The sequence below is a fragment of the Acinonyx jubatus genome, chromosome B2 (genome assembly GCF_027475565.1).
Source record: "Acinonyx jubatus isolate Ajub_Pintada_27869175 chromosome B2, VMU_Ajub_asm_v1.0, whole genome shotgun sequence".
NCBI lineage: Eukaryota > Metazoa > Chordata > Mammalia > Carnivora > Felidae > Acinonyx > Acinonyx jubatus.
The window spans coordinates 140,543,153-140,563,888 of NC_069385.1; the positions used below are offsets into that span (position 1 = coordinate 140,543,153).

General features: G+C 47.6%; 1 protein-coding gene across 3 annotated transcripts in view; it reads right to left on the bottom strand.

Moving 5' to 3' along the window:
* Positions 1-19,506, bottom strand: part of MBOAT1 (membrane bound O-acyltransferase domain containing 1) — a 104,068-nt gene extending 84,562 nt beyond the window's left edge. The window contains exon 1 of one of the 3 annotated variants that reach the window (XM_027040401.2): positions 19,164-19,506. In XM_027040401.2, coding sequence (XP_026896202.2) covers positions 19,164-19,259 — 96 coding nt within the window. In that variant the 5' untranslated portion in view covers positions 19,260-19,506. Of the gene's footprint in view, positions 1-3,895; positions 5,695-19,163 lie in introns of those variants that run through there. The other 2 variants (XM_027040399.2, XM_027040403.2) reach the window with 2 other exon arrangements.
* Positions 19,507-20,736: the final 1,230 nt, after the last annotated feature.

The following is a 20,736-nucleotide window of genomic DNA, read 5'->3' on the forward strand; positions in this document are numbered from 1 at the left end:
TCACTGTAGATATTATTGGCTTGTTTTACAAACCAGGAATCGGGCTCAGAATGTCTAAATAGTTTGTCCAATACGTATCTAATAAATACTGGCTCTCAGCTTAGAACCCAGCTCCCCCACCTGCTATTCCACCTTTCTTCCTACTCCCCTAGAGCCAGGTGAGTTCACAGGACAGATCTCAGAGGGAACCCCAAACATCAATTGCACAGCGTGTGTCTAAACTCTAGTCTCCTTTTATACAGCTAGCATTCCATCGTTCCTTATAAGATTTTTGCATGGATTCTTGTGGCTTCATCAATATGTGCTGTTTGCATGGAGAAGTGAGTAGCAGAATAGCATTTCCAAGGAGGAACTATCTCAGTGAGCAATGGTGAGTGCATGGAGAGCTTGGTTTGGGGTGGTTCTATTGTGTGATGTTACAAGAGAAATATTTATCTTATGAAACAACTATTCATTCGCTAAAGTCACCTGATTTGGAGCCTGAGGAGTCAGGATGAACCAAAAATCCGTCCCACCTTTACTGAAAGTGACTTAGACACATGCAAAGATGTTCATAAATCGAACCTTACAGTAAAAAGTAATTCTAAAGCACGAACATGGACCAGCAGAACTGCACGTTTTCTTTCCATGTTTCTGACTAGGAAATTTTCTAAAAACATACTGGTCCCAACTTCCATTTCTGACAATATGAGGAGTTCAACGTTCACAGTGACAGCACAACTAACAATCCTACTTTAAATACAAAAAGCATCCGGGTGGGGGGATGGGTAAAAAAGGTGAAGGGGATTAAGGGTACACTTATGATGAGCACTGAGAATGTACAGAACTGGTGAATCACTATACTGCACACCTGAAACGAATACAACACTGTATATTAGTAAGTAAAAAAAAATGAAAAGCTGGGGTACCCGGGTGGCTCAGCTGGTTAAGCCCCCAACTCTTGACTTCAGCTCAGGTCATGATCTCACAGTTCATGGGATGGAGTCCCGAATAGGGCTCTGTGCTGACAGCAGATTCTCTCTCTCCTTCTCTCTCTGCCCCTCCCCCACACTTTCTCTCTCCCTCTCTCTCTCTCTCTCTCTCTCTCTCTCTCCCCCTCCTTCTCCCTCTCTCCCTCCCTCCCTGTTTCTTCCTAACTCTCAAAATAAATAAAAACTTTAAAAAAAACCTGATGTTTTTTTATGTTTATTTATTTATTTTTGATAGAGAGCATGAGCAAGCAGGGGAGGGGCACAGAGAGCGGGGGACAGAGGATCTGAAGCGGGCTCTACGCTGACAGCTTCAAGGCTGATAGTAGTGAGCCCAACATGGGGCTTGAACCCACAAATCACGAAATCGTGACCTGAGCTGAAGCTGGATGCCCGACTGACTGAGCTACCCAGGCACCCCGAAAAAAAGCATCAGTTTTTAAATAGACCTTATTTTTTTAGAACAGTTTTAGATTTACACAAAATTACAAAGACAGTACAGAGAGATCCCACACACCCCGCAGTTTCCCCTTACATCTTACATCGTATGGCAATTTGCCACAGTTAACGAACCAATGCTGATACACTAGTATTAACTAAAATACATACTTCATTCAGATTCCTTTAGTTTTTACGTACTGCTCGTTTTCTGTCCCAGGATCCCATCCAGGAAAACACATGACATTTCATTGTCACGTCTCCTTAGGCTCCTCTTGGTTATGACAGTTTTTCAAACTTTCCTTGTTTTTGATGACCTTGACACTCTGAGGAGTACTAGTCTGGTATTTTGTGAACTCCCTCAACTCATGTTTGTCTGAGGTTTTTCTCATAATTAGAAGAGGGTTATGGGTTTTGGAAAGGACGATCGCAGAAATAAAGTGTCACTTTCCCCACACCGTATTAAGGGGAACACACTACCAGTATAATTATCACTGTGGATCCTGACCTTTGTCACATGGCTGAGGTCATGTTTGTTAGGATCCTGCACTGTACATTTACTCTGCCCCACCTTCCCTTTCTACACCATCCTTTTGGAAGGAAGTCACAACGCACAGCCCACACTTGCAGAGTGGAAAGTTACAGCACCAGTATCATCTGGAATTCTTCTGCAAGGAAGAATTCTTCTGCAAGGAGATTTGTCTATTTTCCCCCATGTATTCACTTATTCAATTATTTTATATCAGTAGGAACTCACTGATGCTCATTCTATACTTTGGCTTATCATCGACAGATGATAGACCTATAATTTCTACTTCTTGATACTCCTACAATTTAAGCCTTCTTTACTTTGTTGCTCAAATCTTTCCACCTCTAGTCATTCGGACCTCTTTCAGTGGGCTCCTATGTCAATTTGACACATTCTCACCACGAGCTTTTATTCTGGTTTTGGAGAAAAGTACCAGAAACCAACATGTGGGTACAGGTGTCCTCACCGCTAACGGAGTGTCACTGCCTGCAGACCCTTTCAGCTGAAAGCGCAAGGAACTATGTGTATACACTAACTCTGGAATATACACACATCTATAAATACTCCTACGTGCAGCCATCTATATTTGTTAAGCTAAACATGAGCTCACATTGCCACGCTTGATCATTTTCATGCACAGCTGAACTGGTGGGAAAATTCCTCAGAAGCCAGAAATGCAAGAAAGCAGAAATCAGACGTGTAGGATATCTGGCATGTGCTCCAGACAGTCCAGAGCTTGGGCACCAGAGACCAGGCAGGCAGGCAGGCTGAGAACGGAGAGACGGGAGGAAGAACTGGAGACTCGGCAAAAGGTGAAGACGCGTCTTGAAGTCAGGACTGCTCCGTAAGTCCTGAAAGGCAACGGCTAACTAGGGAAAACCGCCCTCCCCACAGCCAAGACAGTGGGGTGTGTGTTCGTAGGGGCGCGACTCTCGGTGGAGAGCCGAAACGTGCAAAGACTCCCCTGAGAATGAGAGTTTGGAGGCCTAAATTTACATGCCCTGTATGGCCCCCAAAAAAAAGTCCAAAGCAGAAAGTACAATTTAAGCGAGCCTGGATTGGGAATACTCCCAGGTGTCCCGGCAGAAGGGGAACCCAAATGTTTTTTAAAAGGGCTGCGCTTTAAAGCCGGGTCTCAAAACATTCCCACAGTTAAAGTACAACAGGGCAACGAGGCATGAGCACCCAATCAAAAATCACCAAAGACCCTTGAAAAGTGAAGAAGCCAATCACAAAGACACATATTATATGACTCCACTTACAGGAAACAGCCAGGATAGGTCAGTCTGTAGAGAGAGAATGTAGGTTAGGGGTTGCCAGGGACTGGGAGGGGCAGACACGGAGAGGCAGGATTTAGGAAGAAACAGGAACTGCTAATGACATGGGCCTTTCTCTGGGGTGGGGGACAGAAATGTTCCAAAATTAGCTTGTGACAATGGTTACACAACTCTGTGACGATACTAAAAAACATTTTGAACCGTATACTTTAAATGAGTGAACTGTAAGGTACAGGACCCTGGAATAAAAAGAGCACGTGAATGGAAAATTTGGTGAAATTCAAAAGCTCTGGAATTTATTTAATAGTTATATATTCGTGTTGGCTTTTTGTCATTTTGACAGATGTACCACGTACGATGTTGACGCTGGGGAAAACTGGGTGAGGCATACATAAACACGCCCTGTGCTGTCGTTACAACTTTTCTCTAAATCTAAAATTATTCCAAAACAGTAAGTTTTTTTTTTTTTTAATTACCAAAGAATGTGACCCATCTATTACAAAACAAAGGGCCATCTTTAAAAGATGTGCAAGTCTTTTCTTAAAATACTGCTAAGACCTTGGTACCTTTCACTTGAGTTTATGAGGGCTGATTACAAAATAATACAACAAAGGCCACCACATTCAAGGCCTTTGTGGGGAAACGAGGTGCGTTAGTGGTACACCCCACTTATGGTCACCTACCCTGCATTTTAAGGTCTTCACTGATGGCTCTCCATGATCTGTGGCTTTGGCTATCCTTAGTCACTTTTTCACCTGAGGTTATTTCCTTCTGTGTAGCAAACTTCACGTAACTGTCAAGTTCAATTGTTCTTAGAACCATTTTCGTTGCTCTTTTCTACCTTCTCCATTCTTCTGGAAACTGCAACAGAGGACCAAAGCTAGACATGCATTAGTCTAATAAAAGTTTCAAGGCTGCCAAGTACACAAGATCTGGCTTTCCAGCTCTCATGCAAACTTATAAGTGGTCAGTTTCGAAACAGTTTCATAGCCTACTACCTGCCTTAAAATTCTCTCTGCGGTTTCAGCTCTCAAAGGGGCATACTCATAATTCCTCATTTGTTGGTATGAAGAAATTGAGCCCCAACCTAAATCCCGAGGAAATGATTTTTAGTTTACGGCCACATTCTACCCTTCCTTTAACCTAAGATAGCAGAACTGGCAATCAGATAAAGATATGTCTAAAGATGCTCTAAATGCTTCAGTAGAAAGATAAACACCACGTAAGTCAACTTCAGTTTTGCAGCTTAGTAAAGCTAACTATAAAACTGAGGTAAACGTTAGCTCAATGAGGCTGAGATTACAAAAATAAATGTGAAATAGTCTACCACTATACTCTTTTGTAAACTCCACCATTACATTAAAAACAAAAAAATTAAAAATCATTTTGTCCTTTCCTCCACATAAACTGACTCTCGGAATATAATTTCATAGAAATGCTGGTTTTCTCCCCTTCCGTTAAATAATCTGCAGGCAAATGAACATGTATTGTTTGGAGAAGAATGGAGAAGGGAAGAAAAACAGCTCAACAAGCCCTAGTAGACAAGAAATAGCCACGCTGCTTTACATGATCTTTTTTCTAGAGTAAAGCACCCCAATTCCTAAATTCTGATTTTACACTAAAAAAGGGGTGCAGTGGTCAGGGTCAGGCCACCCCAAGATGGCGCCACTTTGGCATAAAGATTATTTTGACTTAAAAGCAATCCAAACTGCAGATACAGAAAAATCTCCTTCCCTCCCCCTCCACTGTGTAAATTTACATTGGAAAAGACAGCTAGTACCAGAAAGAGAGCTATGAACAGAGATTCCTCTTTACTGAAGAAATTTATTTGCATAGCAGGACAACCTTTGTTTTCTAAACATCTCCTCACCTTCCTGCTAATGGTCATCCTCCCCTTTGTATCTCCAGACCTTACCCCTCTCCTTAGCTCAGGAGGTCACAAAATAAGCTTTCTGTGGCCTGAGTGTCTTCGGAATTTTCATGTCTGTGCGGATTCCTCATACATATGCTATTAGATTTGATTTTCTCCCGTTAATCTGTCTCATGTCAATTTCATTCTTAGTCCAGCTAGAAGGACTCTGAAAGTCATAGAAAATTTCCTCCACCTCAACAGATGAAAGAAGAGAGATGATTCCAGAACCCCAAAGGCTAACTCAATTCAGCCAACGTTCACCAAAAGGCACACATTACATTTGCAGAAATAAAAAAGTAAAATATACATGTAGAATCCTATTACCTACAGCCACCAAAAAGTGGAAAATAAAGAGTCTTGGTTTGCGGGCTTTATCTTCAAAAAGTGTTTCTTTACAGGGCACCTGGGTGGCTCACTCAGCTGAGTGTCTGACTTCGGCTCAGGTCACAATCTCACCGTTCATGAGTTCGAGCCCCGTGTCAGGCCCTGTACTGACAGCTCAGAGCCTGGGGCCGGCTTCAGATTCCGTGTCGCTCTCTCTCCCTACCCCTCCCCCACTTGCACTCTGTCTGTCTCTCTTTCAAAAATAAATAAACATTAAAAAAAAATTTTTTTTAATAAAAAATTTTAAAAAACAAAAAACAAGCCTTCCTTGCTATTATTGAAGATTCTGGAAGAACAGAATTTTAGGGCTGAACAGGTTTTCAGCAGATGGGCATACCAAGAGTTCTGACGAGGTACAGCCGACACCAGTTAGAGACAGAGCCATTTTCATCCCTGGGACTTGAGGATTGCAGGGGTCTTTAATATTCTTATACCTCAGTCCAGAGTGGATTTCTCTCCATGTGAGGGGAAACTGGAAACAAACCCCAATTTCTCTCCCCACCATGTGTGCTACCGGAAGGGGACCTCGGTGCTCCCCATTGTTAAGCAGGAGAGAGCAGACCCAAATTGGGAGTCACTTATGCTAAGCCCCAATCGGCAAAGACTTACTACCTAGCCTAGCTGTAGTTTTGATTACCCAGGAATGTAAAAAAATTTTTTAAGTTTATTTATTTATTTCAAGAAAGAGAGAAAGACAGCAAGCAGGGGAGGAGCAGAGAGAGGGAGACTGAGAATCCCAAGCAGGTTCTGCACTATCAGCACAGACCCCAACGCGAGGCTCGAACTCATGGGGCTTGAACTCATGAACCATGAGATCATGACCTGAGCTGAAATTCAGTCAGGTACTTAGCCGACGGAGCCACCCAAGCGCCCCCCGCCCCCAGGAATATAAGCTTTAACTAATCAGCTCAGAATTACCTGGTCAGCACCAATGCAATAATCCCACCAGAGAGACTGTTCAAGTCCCCTTAGGAACGGGACCTTGCCTGGAACAATGCATTCTTTGCTAATAATTTCCTTTTTCCGCACCCTTTTTGCATTTAAAAGTCTTCCCCTGGGTAGCCAGTTGCGTGACTCTTGATATCAGCTCAGGTCATAATCTCACAGTTCACGGTGTCAAGCCCCCTGTCAATCCCAAGCAGGTGCACAGCCTGCTTGGGATTCTTTCTCTCCCTCCCTCTCTCTCTCCTCTCTCTCAAAATAAATACGTAAACACTTAAAAATTTTTTCCTTTTCTACGGCTTGCCGGAGCTCCTTCCAATTGCTAAATGGGGTGCTGCCCAACTCATGAAAGGCTGCATAAAGCCAATTTGATCTTTAAGTTTACCCAGTTGAATGTGTGCTGTTTAATACCACAGTCCTCGGGAATGAGAACATAGGAGGGGGCGCCAGCGTGGGAAGCCCCGTCCCCGACCTCCTCTCCCACCATGACTGGTACTCCATGCTCTTGCTAAGGGGCAAGGCAGTTCCTGGAAACAGAAACAGAACTCTCAGAAAAGGCAGAAAGCAAGTCAAATGTCACAGGAGCTCTGTATATACAGATACGAATCACTCCTAGGAGACACTAAGTTAAAAAAAAAAAAAGGCAAGGAGTGGAAGAACTGTCTACTCTCAGAAAAACAGACAAAGAGATTCTGTACACACGTGTGCACAGCCCATCTCTGAAAGGACGTCACTGGCTGCCAGTGGGGAGGCGATCTGGGCAGCTGCAAAGTAAGGGGCAGGGGGAGTATGGGAAGGGACCCTTCATTATATCCTCTTTTCTGCCTTGCGCTTTTGATACTAAGCATATAAGCTACCTAGGCAGGAAACTAATTTTTTTTACTGTACTTTTACAATATAAAAACCACAGGGGCGCCTAGGTGGCTCAACTGGTTAAGCGTCCGACTTCGGCTCAGGTCATGATCTCACAGTTCGTGGGTTCGAGCCCCGCGTCGAGTTCTGTGCTGACAGCTCAGAGCCTGGAGCCTGCTTGGGATTCTGGGTCTCCCTCTGCCCCTCCCTCACTCATGCTCTGTCTCTCTCTGTCTCTAAAAATCAACATTTAAAAAAATTTAAAAATGAAGTAACATAAAAGCCACAAAATTAATTTCAAATAACTTTTAAAATTTAAACAAATAAATAAAATTAAATAAAAACAAAGACAGGGTAAAACATAACGCCACAAAAAAAAAAAAAAAACAAAGAAGTTTTAACTCTATGACATTCATAATGAAACCACTTCATGAAATTTCACAGAAGGACTTTTGAATTTAGCCAAAGTTCCTCTAGACCTAGTTCCTCTAGGCCTTAGCAACCTCCTGTTGTCTACCTTTGCTGACGAATTAGAGCTACAGAATGATGAATGCAACAAATCAGGGGCTGGGAGGAGGTGAACTACAGTCTTTGTGATTTTAATTACTTGTTTGACCTCAGAATTTAGAACCAGGGGGACAAAAACTGTTCAAAGGTTACCCCTCCCTCGATCTTTCTCACGTTAGACCTGAGTTCTGTGCTGGTGTTTGGTAAACAAGCCTGGGAATGGACTCTTTGTAATAATAAGATGGTTGGGAAACCCCCAGCACTATCAGCCCAGAAATCTGAATTCAACACTTAAAACCGCTTTCATGCTGTTATGGGCTTGGAAAACCAATTTGGAGTCCGATTGATTACTAACGCATAAAAGATGAACCGCTGACAACTTGAGGAAGTTGTAATCACAGCCCCACTGTTACAAGGAACTGGATATCTGATTTACCAAGGGCACGTCTTCGGGAGAACCAGAAAGCACATTACAAAGAGGTCAGAGTTCATCGTGGGGGAGATGGTCACATTTCTTAAGCCCAAAGGGACAGAGGTCTTTTCATAAAGCACATTTTTCAGCTGTACAAACTACCTGAAGTTAACTTTTCCCACCGAGTATTACACTGATCCTTGGCGAAATTGCTAGAAATAGCCATTAATACGACCACAGCAAGTTTCTCCTTTATCTTGTTTACTGAAAGGGTTGACTTACTTAAAATAGAAAGCTTCTGGAAGGCGCACAACCAAGTTCTGTTATTAAATTACACATACTGAATTCCTTTTACAAGTTGCTACTACAAAACATAATTCCAGATTGTCTCTCCTTAGAATCTTTTTCAGAAACCTTTCTTTATAAATGTAATTCGGAGGCCATGCTGCAAAACACTTGGGTATAGGGCATCTTTTACACACGACACCTGATTGTAGGCTGCTGCGGGAAACTTCCACATTTTGCCCACACAAATCTGAGAAAACAGGCCCAAAACTGATATTAATAATCCCAAGGAATGCATACCTCAACCCCACATAATACAACTGGGAATGGAGAATTTAAACAAGCCAAGGCTAATTTCAAACTATCAGCAACAGGGCCCTTCATTAACTTTCCAATCAGATATCAGGCCTACGAATCTGAAATGCAGGTTCCAAATAACAAACAGACCCAACCAGTTGGTAAAAAGAGCTGGCTCCCAAGTCCCACTGAATTTACTCATTCGTTCCGATGCAAGAACGTAAATAAAATTCCTGTTCAACAAACATTTATGAAGTTCCTGCATTGTACTCAGCACACCGAGATGACGAAGGTTCACCCTCAGTCACTGCCCACGAAGAATGCTGGTCTTTTCTCCAATCGAGTCTCAGTAACTTTGCTCAAACAGCTTCCTCTTCCTGGAAGATTCTGCAGGGCCCATCTGGCCCCAGCCCAGCACATTCCCCTTCTCGTCCTAAGGCGGCAGCTCGCAGGGCTGCTGCAGAGGCCTGGTGGCCCCCGGGTAGTGGCACGTGCAGGGACTCCCTGAAGCATGCAACACGTTGTATTACAAGGGTTCACATGCAATACAGTGGTTGAACAAGCACGTATGGGTTTGTCACTTGATTAAGGTACACCCTAACCAATCTCCATAGCCCCATTCCAACCCAGTTATCTGGCCTCCCAGAGTCAGGCAGGGCAGAAAGACCAATTAATATCTAAGACGTAAGGTAAGCCCCACAATATGGTATGCAAAGTCCTGGGGAGAAACAGAAAAAACGAAGGGACCTGTTTGCCCCTGGAGCGGAGGGAGACAGCAAGGCCAAGGTTACAGAGAGCAGGCGGAGATGAAACAGGAAATGAGAACTGGGAAGAGGACGAGGTTCAGAGAGAGAAGGAAGAGTGTAGGCGGAAGCTGGCAGGTGTGAAAGGCACACGGCATTTGAGGCACAGGAAATAGTCCCCTGGGATGACAGCACGGTGCACAGGAGAGCAAGTGGTGGCTGCCATACTTCCTGGAAGCACAACAATCAGACAGTCCTGGGCTCAAGTCCTGCCTCAGCCCGTTTCCAGCCTCTGGGCTGCCGGCAAGGCACTAAAGCCCCGTAGGCCCACTGCTTACATTGAAATTTGAGGCATAAATTTCAATGCTGTCACACCCGTTAAATGAGATAATGTACGCAGAGCAGCTGACTGAAGGCCTGAGAGCACATGCATTCAACATAGAGAGCCGCCGGTGTCTTTAAGCCAGAAAGGTAAACCGAGGCCAAGCTGGGAAGAATCCACTCTTGTTCCATGACAGAAAGGTTAAAGCTCCAGAACCCACTGGGCCTCTGCTTAAAATGGCAGGAAGTATGTGGTCACGCCTGCACATTCTCTGTCCTCTCTTCAATTATTGTCAAGTTAAGCCACCAGATTGCGACACCAGTCAGCATTTTCCAGACGGGCCAGCCTACCTCCTGGACTCACCCAGAGTCCCCCCAGATGGAGACGGCTCATTCTCCTGCTCTGTGTGCACAGGCTCCCACAGGGCCACGCCATGGGGCAGTCCCCAACTCCACCAGCCCTGCCCTCTCGACTCTATGGAATTCACAGCCTTGCCCTCAACACATCTTATCGCTTGGTATTCGCACACTGTTTCTGCAAGTTGAGCAATCTCTTCGGAACCACAAAGGAACTTTCCACCACGTTTCTGTGCAGCCCCAGGAAACACTGCACTCCATGTTCAAGGTCGGTCACTGGCCACAGGCTTATCAGGACTCCGGGACCCCAGGGGCCCACGCCCACTGCCCAGAACCCTGCCATTCATTATGATTCCCATGCCCAGCCACCAAGCTCCCCTTTGTCAACTTGCAGCCACGTGCCGCTCGGACTTCCTCCTCCTCCGTGACTCATCGTCCCATGCAGACCTCCTTCCCTCTGCCGACCTCCTCAAAGCCCTCCCTCTGCTCTACCCCAAACCCCGCACTGCCTTCCCAGCTCTCTCCCTTCCCTCCCAGCCTTGGTGGAGAACTATGTGCCAACGGGTGAGCAGAGACAGGAGCGTCACTGCTTTTCCAAACTCCCCTCCCCTTTGCTGCCTCAGCCCACTTCTCTTCCACCATCCTTCTAGAAAAGCTGTGCTCCCTCCAGACTCAGCCCAAACTCCTCCTTTTATGAAGTGAGATGGTGCAGGGACGGGCGGGGTGGGGGGGGAGGGAGGCTCAGTCGGTTAAGTGTCTGACTCCTGATTTCGACTCAGGTCATGATCTCACGTTGGTGGGATTGAGCCCCATGTCAGGCTCTGCACTGGCAGCACAGAGCCTGCTTGGGATTCTCTCTCCTCTGTCTGCCCCTCCCCTGCTCGCACATCTCTCTCTCAAAATAAACAAAAAAATGAAGTGAGATCATGCACACAGAGCAGCTGACTGAGTGCCTGACAGGAGGGTGGGTCTACCCTCTCCGGTCTAGCCATATGCTCTCGGAATCTACCAGCCTAGAGAGCTCAGTTACTGCCCAGCCTTTTCCTCCGCCTCCGGCTCACGTCCCAAGTCCACCTGCTTCAAACTTTGGGAGGAAGTCTGCCAGATCCCCCCCAGTCCACGGGGATGGCTGCTAAACCCAACTGTCACCCCTACCATACAACCACACCCGGACTGTCATCACCGCCCTGAACAGCTTCACTAGGAATCTTCCACTCACTAGGCCAGCCCCCACCCGCCTTCTTTCCTCTGCACCTACTCCTCAGTCCCTCCAAAACTCTGGATGTGTCCCCTCCCTCTCCCATCACTTCCAAGTACTTGTCAGCATCTTTCAACACCCCTTCTTCTTAACTGCCTAGCAACCCTCTCTGCAAACGCCCAACGGTTTTACTTCTGCTCCTAGAAGGAGCTGCTCAAAGAGAAAAATCGCATATTGGCACAAACTCCTGCCTCTCAAAATTTGTGGTTTTCAGCCCGTCGATTACACTCAGCAGCCCGTTAAATGGACCGCGCACACCCCCTTCTTCACATCCCAGAAAGACAACGTTACGCCTTCTCCCATCCTCAAAGGCCCGCCCTCCTCCGTCCCTGCAACCTGCGGCCGTATGACTCCTGCCCTGCTCCACAAAATTAAAATCTTCCCACACCTTATGTCCATCACTGTCTTCCCTTTGATGGTAGCACTGGTGCCCAGCTTCAGCTGGCCGGAGAATCACCTGGGGAGCCCCTCCACCTCAACATTTGATTCACCAGTTGGGGCCAGATTCCTGAAACACACATGTCAGTAGATTCTGAAGAATGTCCAGGCATCAAATTTTATGGAAAACTCGTCTCTAGCAAGGGTCTACAAAATCCAATCCTCGGCCAATCCCAGCCCACTGCCCATTTTCTGTGTGGCCTGCCGGCTAAAAAAAGTTTTTTCTCTTTTTTAAGGATTGAAAATAATCAAAAGAAGAAAACTTCCTGACACATGAAAAATTATACAAAACTCCAATTTAAAACTTTTTTTAAACGTTTATTAATTTTTGAGAGATGGGGACAGAGCAGGGGGGAGAGAGAGAGACAGCGAGAGAGAGAATGAATCCGAAGCAGGCTCCAGGCTCTGACTTGTCAGCACGGAGCCCGACATGGGGCTCAGGCTCATGAGCTATGACATCGTGACCTGAGCCGAAGTTGGACACTTAACTGACTGAGCCACCCAGGTGCCCTCGAAACTCCAGTTTACAAGTATCCGTAAGTGAAGTTTCCTGAGAATGCAGCCACACCCAATTATGGATTCACTATGTATTATGTTATTTATTCTACTTTTCATGCAATGGCAGAGCTGAGTAGATGTGATGGGCTGCAGGGCCTGAGGCCGAAGATACTGACCGTGTGGCCCTTTATAGAAAACGTCCGCAGAGCTCCAGTCTGTAGGATGAGGTACAGACATGCCAGAGCCCATCGGCTGCCTCGTGACGTGACCCCTGCTCTCTTCCCCCAGCCTGGACCCCGCGGTCCACTCGCTGCAGCCCACAACCCACTTCAGCGGCTTCTCAGCTCCCAGAACTGAGCGGTTTCACTCGTCCACACCTATGCGTGTGTTCTTTCTACCCACTTTGCCTGCTAAACTCCTCCTCATCCTGCAAGACCGAACACGTGCTACTCCCACTTGCCAGAGGCTGACAACCACGCCTTGTCCCCTCGCAAAGAATAGATCTTTCCCTCCACTCTGCTTGGTTAATTGCGATGCCAATGTGCCGTGCAGAGCAGTGGTTCTCAGACTTCGGGGTGCCTCAGCGCCCCAGGGAGCTCTTTAAACCACCCAGGGCTGTGCCTGTCCCCCGAGCAGCAGATGGGGACACTAGGCAGAGAATGGACATTACTTTTTATTTTCTCGTTTATTTTTGAGACAGAGACAGCATGAGTGGGGGAAGGGCAGAGAGAGAGAGAGGCGGACAGAGGATCCGAAGCAGGCTCTGCACTGACAGCAGCAAGCCTGGGGCTCCAACTCACGAACCGTGAGATCACGACCCGAGCCAAAGTCAGACGCTCAATGGACTGAGCCACCCAGGCGCTCCTGAGAATGTACATTTCTCACCAGTTTCCAGGCTGATACCGTTGGTTCAGGTCACTGCACATGAGCAACACCGGTTGATGTATGTGTCCCTGCCTCACCCAACAAGATTTTTGAGGATGGGCCCTATTTTATTGCTGTTTGAATCATCACAGCCCAACAAACCCCAAGGAATTCTTGGGGAACACGGGAGAAACTCAATACTTGTTGTCTGCAGTCTAACCAAATTATTTTCCTCCTGTTTGCCAATCATTTTCAACACCAGAAGAAGGGGGTATCAAGGGGAGTGCAGACCTGACTTTGCAGGAACTACTGAGGCCAAAAAAGAAAACTAAAGTAGCACTCTGCAGGGCTGATGTTCTCTGGCCTGCCATATGCCCACACCCATCCTGAGCTGGGATGAACTGGAAAGTCCCAAGGTGAAGAGCAGATTGTTCAGGTCAGAAACCCAAGGGTACAGCCTGGAGGTGGCATCAGTGGGGGGTATGGAGGGGGTGGGCCAAGCAAAGGACCCTTCTCCCAACAAAGGCTGATCTGCTGTCCACTTGGTTGTAAACCATGTTAAAGGTAAACAGTAACTTCTACAGGAATCCAACATCTCCTATGGCTTTGCCTTCTCTGTTCCACCAGGGCACCATCTACAAACTTCTGGCAGCACCTGCACAAGTCAGTGAGTACACAGTACTTGTATACTTACATGGGTCCTTTGTCTCCTCTACTGGTGTTCAAGCCCTTCCAGGACAGGGGCCTTGATGTTTTTTAGCCTTGTATTTGTACCACCTGGCCAGGTACCAGGCACTAACAGCATTAAATAAATATTTAATTGGTTTAATACTGACTATGGAATGTGAGCTGAGCTTTTAACCAAGGGCAAGATCTAGATAAGAAGAGACTTGCAGGTTGGGCTTTCTAAGATTGGACAAGGGAAACAACCGGTGACTAAAAGCTCCAGGCAAGTAAAGAAACCTCGCGGTCAGAGGCCCCGGTGGAATAATCGAAACTCACTACTGGAATCACCATTCATCAAGAATGCCAGGTCTTTAGAGCTGGTCTTCATTCACCCAGCCTTTTAAACTATAACACAAGCTTATGTTAATTGTCCTAAACCTTTGCTGCTTTAATCTCAAAATCATTTCCTGGATTCTTATGTCCTGGTCTATTTTTCCCTTGACCCTTTTTCTGATTAGGTTGGGGTTTGGGAGGGGAATGAAACCCAGGCAAGGACTTCTAATTCAACAAAGAATTGCTACTTTATGCAAAAGTATACAAAGTCTGGTAGGACAATCGATAAAAACAGCCTTGGCCCCCAGAGCTCCCCACCACCAGAATGGAAATTCCTTATAGTCAGGAAACCATTTCTTGCTCAGCTTTCAAAACTCCTTTCAAAACAGGCGTTTTAACAATTAACAACATTGATATCCAATGCATCACGCAATTAACATTGATATCCATCTATCATGGTGGTTAAATCAGTCTTACAAACTGTGACAGTTATGTTTAGTTTAGGGGCACCTGGGTGTCTCAGTTGGTTAAGCATCCGACTCTTGACTTTGGCTCAGGTCATGATCTCTGGTTCTTGAGTTCAAGCCCCACATCAGGGGGAGGGGGGAGGTGACAGCATTGAGTCTGCTTGGAATTTTCTCTCTCTCTCTCTCTCTTTCTCTCTCTCAAAAATAAATAAATAAGCATTTAAAAAGAAAAAAAGAAAGAAAGAAAGAAAGAAAGAAAGAAAGAAAGAAAGAAAGAAAGAAAGAAAGAAAGAAAGAGGGGTGTCTGAAGGGTTCAGTTGGTTAAGTGTCCGACTTTGGCTCAAGTCATGATCTCACCGTTCGTGAGTTCGAGCCCCGCATCGGGCTCTGTGCTGACAGCTCACAGCTTGGAACCTGCTTCGGATTCTTTGTCTCCCACTCTCTCTGCCGCTCCCCTGCTTACATTCTGTCTCTCTCTCTCTGTCTCTCAAAAATAAATAAACATTAAAAATTTAAAAAGAAAAGAAAAGAAAAGGAAAGAAAGGAAAGGAAGGAAGGAAGGAAGGAAGGAAGGAAGGAAGGAAGGAAGGAAGGAAGGAAGGAAGGAAAGCCACCCTTAGTTTAAAGGCAGATCAGGTCACATTCCACAACCAAAACCAAGTGAAAAGGAAACGAGCAGATGACTTAAAAAATAAGACAAATACTCATCCTTTGTTCCCTGATTCACTCTAAATGAGAAAGAAAAGTTCTTACCTAATTTATCCCGGGCAAGTGAAGCTTTATATCTAAATAATCCTACTAGTTGTCGGCGCTCCATACTTGCTATACACAGCGACCCACTGTTTTAGAAATCCAATTTTCACACACTCACCTGTGACACACCTGTGGAGGGTCCTACATCATCATCCATTTCCTATCCTCTGCATCTGAGTTCTTCTGTACTCTACTTGTTTCTAATTAAGTAAGATGATTTTACATTTAACATCTCTAGGAAGATGTCAGACTAGTAAAGTCCCTGGAAATTAAAATAATAGACGTTTCCTCACCATCGATCGCCCGCAAGCTTCCCTGGGGAGTTAACAGAACAGATAAATGAAAGAATCAAATGAAAAATGAGTTCTTCACTCACACAGTAGAATGCTCAACAGATATTTTAGGTTTTCTGCAAGTAATAAAATACTTTACACAGGGACACCCAGAAGCCAAAGACATTCTCAGATGTACGTTCAATGCAGAAATTACAAATACAAGCGTGAAATGCTATGAAATGCTAACATGGGGAGGGGGGAAGAGTCAACGTCTTCAGGTGGCCTATAAGGAACTATTTAAGTAACACAAGGGACATGTTTTGTCACCTCTAGCATATTGCAGGCCAATAAAAAGCCACTCTTCGGTGGGACAGAAGCAAACATTTATTGAGGACTATTCTCTTATTCCTGGATTGTCCTCCACCTCTGGCTCTACCTTTCTCTTCCAAGTTCTGTGCCCAGAGTGGAGCCCCTGCAGACCGCATCACCCAGGCACCCCAGGCCGTCACCCTTAGATGTGATCTGACCACTGCGGAGATGGGCAAGAGACGGAAGGACTGTGGGTGGAGGGAAGGAAGGCTGAGGCTCTCTCTCTCTCTGCTTCCGCCTGCGGGGGTGGATACAGCTCTCACTGAGCAACAGTAACAACACATCCTCCCCCTTCCCCTTCCCCTTCCCCTTCTGCATCCAGGTCTTAGTACCTGAACCTTGTCCGGTGGGTCCCTTAATGCTGCCCACATCCCTCCATGTAGTTCATTAAAGTGTCTCCACTGCAACCCACTGAGTTGAGTTTCCTGCCAGGACCCTGTGTGAATGAAGGACCTTCCTGATGTAGAGCATTTTATATCTGTGTAAACTTTCTCCACTCTAAAATGCAGATTTTTTTTTTTTTAAGAGAGAGAGAGAGCACAAGCAGGAGAGAAGGGCAGAGAGAGAAAGAAAGAGAATCCTAAACAGGCTCCATTCTCAGCAGAGAGCCCAACACGTGGGGCTCAATCCCACGGGCCTGACATCATGACCTGAGCTGATCTCAAGAGTCACACAGTCAACTGACTGAGCCCCCCGGGTGCCCCCAGAATGCAGAACATATTGCCATTTCCCCTTTTACCCATGGGGGCATTTGGAGCTCTAGGAGGCTGAATGCCAGCCAGCGGTCACAGAAGCACTCACAAAAGAAGTCTGCTGGCAGAGTAGGTCAAGTCTGACATCTAAGACCTTAAAAAACCCCTGAAAGGGTGAGGGAGAGGGGTGCCCGGGTGGCTCAGTCGGTTAAGGCCCGGACTTCAGCTCAGGTCATGATCTCACAGTCCGTGAGTTCGAGCCCCGCGTCGGGCTCAGTGCTGACAGCTCAGGGCCTGGAGCCTGCTTCGGGTTGTGTGTGTGTGTCTCACTCTCTGCCCCTCCCCCATTCCCTCTCTCTCGTGCGCTCTCTCTTAAAAATAAATAAAAAATAAACATTAGAAAGTGTGAGGGAGAAAAACACACCAAGCTTCCAAATTCTCAAGCCACAACTTAGCCTCAAACCACATTATTTATGGTTTGCGATTTTCATCAGGCCTTAAATAAGTGAGCTGGGGCATTGCCCTATATGTACTTCTTCCAGCAAGAATCACTCAGATGTGACCCTGCTGGAAGGTGGCGGGGCCATCCAAAGATCAAAGACATCATGGGGCAGTGGGGTGGGGGGGAGGGAGGGGAGGGGTCCTTCCTTGCCCATGGCCCACTTTTCTTTTTCAGTTTATCCCAGAAATCCCCTTCTCCCAGCCTTAAACATCCTTAAGCCTCTTTTATTCTTGTTTATAAATTAAAAACAGGGTTCCTCTGACAAACCCAGGAGACTGGGGATGGGGGTAGATGAGTTAAAAAGCACCTGATAATATCGTACCAGCACCTCTCAGTCGTAACTTGTCAGGGTTCCTTGACTATCCCTTTCCATACGAAAATGCTCCCCAGATTCCTCTCTCTAGCAATGCCAAATAACTTAAAACAGAAAATGCAACTAAAATAAATTCTGATGGGGGTTGGGGCTGGGGCCGAAGGGTAAGTACAAAACACATTCCACTTAAGGAAAGTCAGCTATGAGTTATATAGCAGTTTCAGGGCAAAAGAATCTGTTAGTATCTCTGCCTTTGCCTAAGTCCCTGGGACTCTCCCATCTTCATTACAAATCGAAGACTGATTTACAAAAGCACAAGTTAGCATCTAATACCGCCCCCGATTTGTTAACTTTCTGGATTTTGCAACTGATGAGAAGGCAAATGGCCACAGGAGGTGGAGCTCTGAATCAGATCTTTGGAGGCAGCCAGGTAGAAGGGTGGCTCAGTAAACAGTATGTGAGTAAGGCAAATGTCCAGGTCTCACTTCCTCATTGCAGAAGGAATGTGAGTGGAGAGGGCAGCAGGTATACTCCCGTTTGAAGAAGAAAAAAAAAAAGAAGAAGAAAGGAAAAAAAAAAAAAAGATCAGTAGTGAAAAGCAGAGGAAGAAACCTGGGGCAAACCTCGGTATGAAACTAAACGGAGGTGAATGAGTGGTCCCCCAACACACTTCATTCCACTTAAATCAACATATATTTACTGACTCTCCACGAAAGACACGGCAGATCTAGCCTGCAGCACCTGCAGACACAAGAAAATGAGTAAGGCAGCCTCAACCCTCGGGCAGATTTCCTACCAGGAATTACATTGTTCTTTATTGCCATTTTCAGTTTTAACGGTAGCAGACAGTTCCTGGACAGTCCAAGTAACTTCTCTGAGCCTCTCTTCTCCCACTATCCTAACTCACTCGGGAGCCTAGAACCTCAAGAATGAACCCATTGGATAAACTGGAGCCCCTTGGGAAACCATGGCAATCTTGTGTAACTCCTCCCTTTCCGATGGACATCACACCTGGCACAAAATAACTGTCCCTCTGATCAGGCAAGTCTCACCACCCAAGTCTAAAACCCAGGTGTCTGTTCAAGCAACAGGCTGCAAAAACAGACCAATCCGGCTTATCTTTTAAGGACAGAAATCTAAATTAAAAATAATCAAGCCTCGACTACACGGATGGAAAAAACAAACAAACAAACAAACACCTGATTCATTTATCAGAATACCTTAGAACTTCGTGACAGGAAACGAGGGAACCCAAAACCTCAAAAAGAAAAAAATATATGTAGCATTTGAACCCGTCTTTCAGGGTATACCGATTTTTTTCCCACTTCGAGGACAAAAACGTTGTCAGTAAAAAAGTCCACCTGTCGAGTCTGTGGCTGTGAAATCTGCTATAGGGGCTGGGGGGTGGGGGGGAGGACCGTCGGTGGCTAACGCGTGCCCGCAGCCCGCACCCCCCGCGGTGGCCCGGGAGGAGGGTCCCTCGCTGCGCCCACGCCCCGGCCGCCCGTTACCTGGTCCAGCGGGATGCCCAGGAGCTCGCTGAGCGGGTGCAGGCAGGTGGAGCCCGTGGTGCGGTACGAGAGGCTGGACGGCGGCTCCGCTGCCATCCTGCATCTTCGGGAGGCTGCTGCCCCGGCCCCAGCCCGCGCCACCCCGCTCCCCGTCCCGCAGCCCGAGCGCTCGCGGGCCGCTGCCCCAGGCGCGCGCGCGCGCACGGCCGCCTCGCCCGCGGGGACCGAGCCACCAGGCCGGGGGCCGCGCGAACTCCCGGAGCGCAACCTCGGCGTTGGCGCGGCGGCCCCGAGGCGCGGTGGGAGGGCCGCGCCGGGCGCGCTCCGCTTCCCGCTGCCCTCCTCTCGGCGCTCATTGGCCCGGCCGCCCGGGACGGCCCCGGGAGGAGGGAGGGACGGAGGGAAAGTGGGGAAGCGGAGCGCGGCCCCGAGCGCCTCCCGGCCCGCCCACCGGGCCAGAGCCCGGGCCGACCCGGGCGGGGGAGAGCGACGCCGGCGGGCGCCGCCGCCCTGCCCTGCGGCCGCTGGCGGGCAGCCCCGGGGGCGGGAGGCGCCCGTCCGCTTCCTTCTCCCGAGCTCGCCGGCCTGCCTCCCCGCGCCCCGCAGAGATCTCCATCCCGGCCACCCGGGCGGGCGCCTCTCCCCGGGGAGCGCCCCGCGCCCCACCCTGTTTTGGTCTCGCTGCAGTCTCGGCTTCCTCCCCGCCCCCCTCCCAGTGCGCGCGGGCTAACATTTCCTGCGCTTTCCTTTGGAGCCTTCTCGCTCGCAGTCCTTGCTGCAAAGGGTTAATCTGCTAGGGGCTGGAGGCCCAAGGAGACACCACCCCCCGCCCCCCCCCCCACCGGGCTGCAAACCAGCGCCCCGGAACCCAGGCTCCCTCTCTTCGCGTTCCTCTGCGCGAGACCCCGAGCCGTGTCACATCAGCAAATGGAGGGATCCTTTCCCCCCATCCCTTTGGCTTGGGAATTCTTTTACCTCTGTAAGAAGCGGTGCTTCTGTTACGTTAGTGCATTCTGATACACGTTTTCACGCACGTGTTCTCAAAAGGGAGACACTTCGTCTCTGTCCCCAGAGGGAGCCAAACGTATCACCGGCACTCAGAGAATGGTTTCAGTTGATTAATCGGTTTGGAGAGTCCGGAAAGCCTTGAACTGCTGTATGCCAGCTGATGAAGCAAGCTTTACAGGAAAGCAGCGCTCTGAGCTGATGGGCATAATAAATCCAGGGAAAAGGGAGCTGATGCGGACCCCCAGGATACACGGGGAAACCACGCCCAAACTTTTGCATCAGCAGTTTACCTGGGAGTTGTTACTGAGCCAAGGAGAATCCAAACGGGGGGGGGGGGGGGGGGGCAGGGACGTTCAGGCAGACGTAATATTGTTGTCAATGTGGCCTCCATCTTCAAATTCACCCGCAGGCCTGCCTGACAGACACTGGTAACAACTTCTCCCCAGCTCAGCCCTCACGCTTGCGTTCTCCAGGGGTTTAATCACCAAAGAGCCGCCCCAAACTTTGTAATGCCAGGCCAGAGTTTCTCAACCTATGATCCCCCATCCAGGGGTGGAAAAAAAAA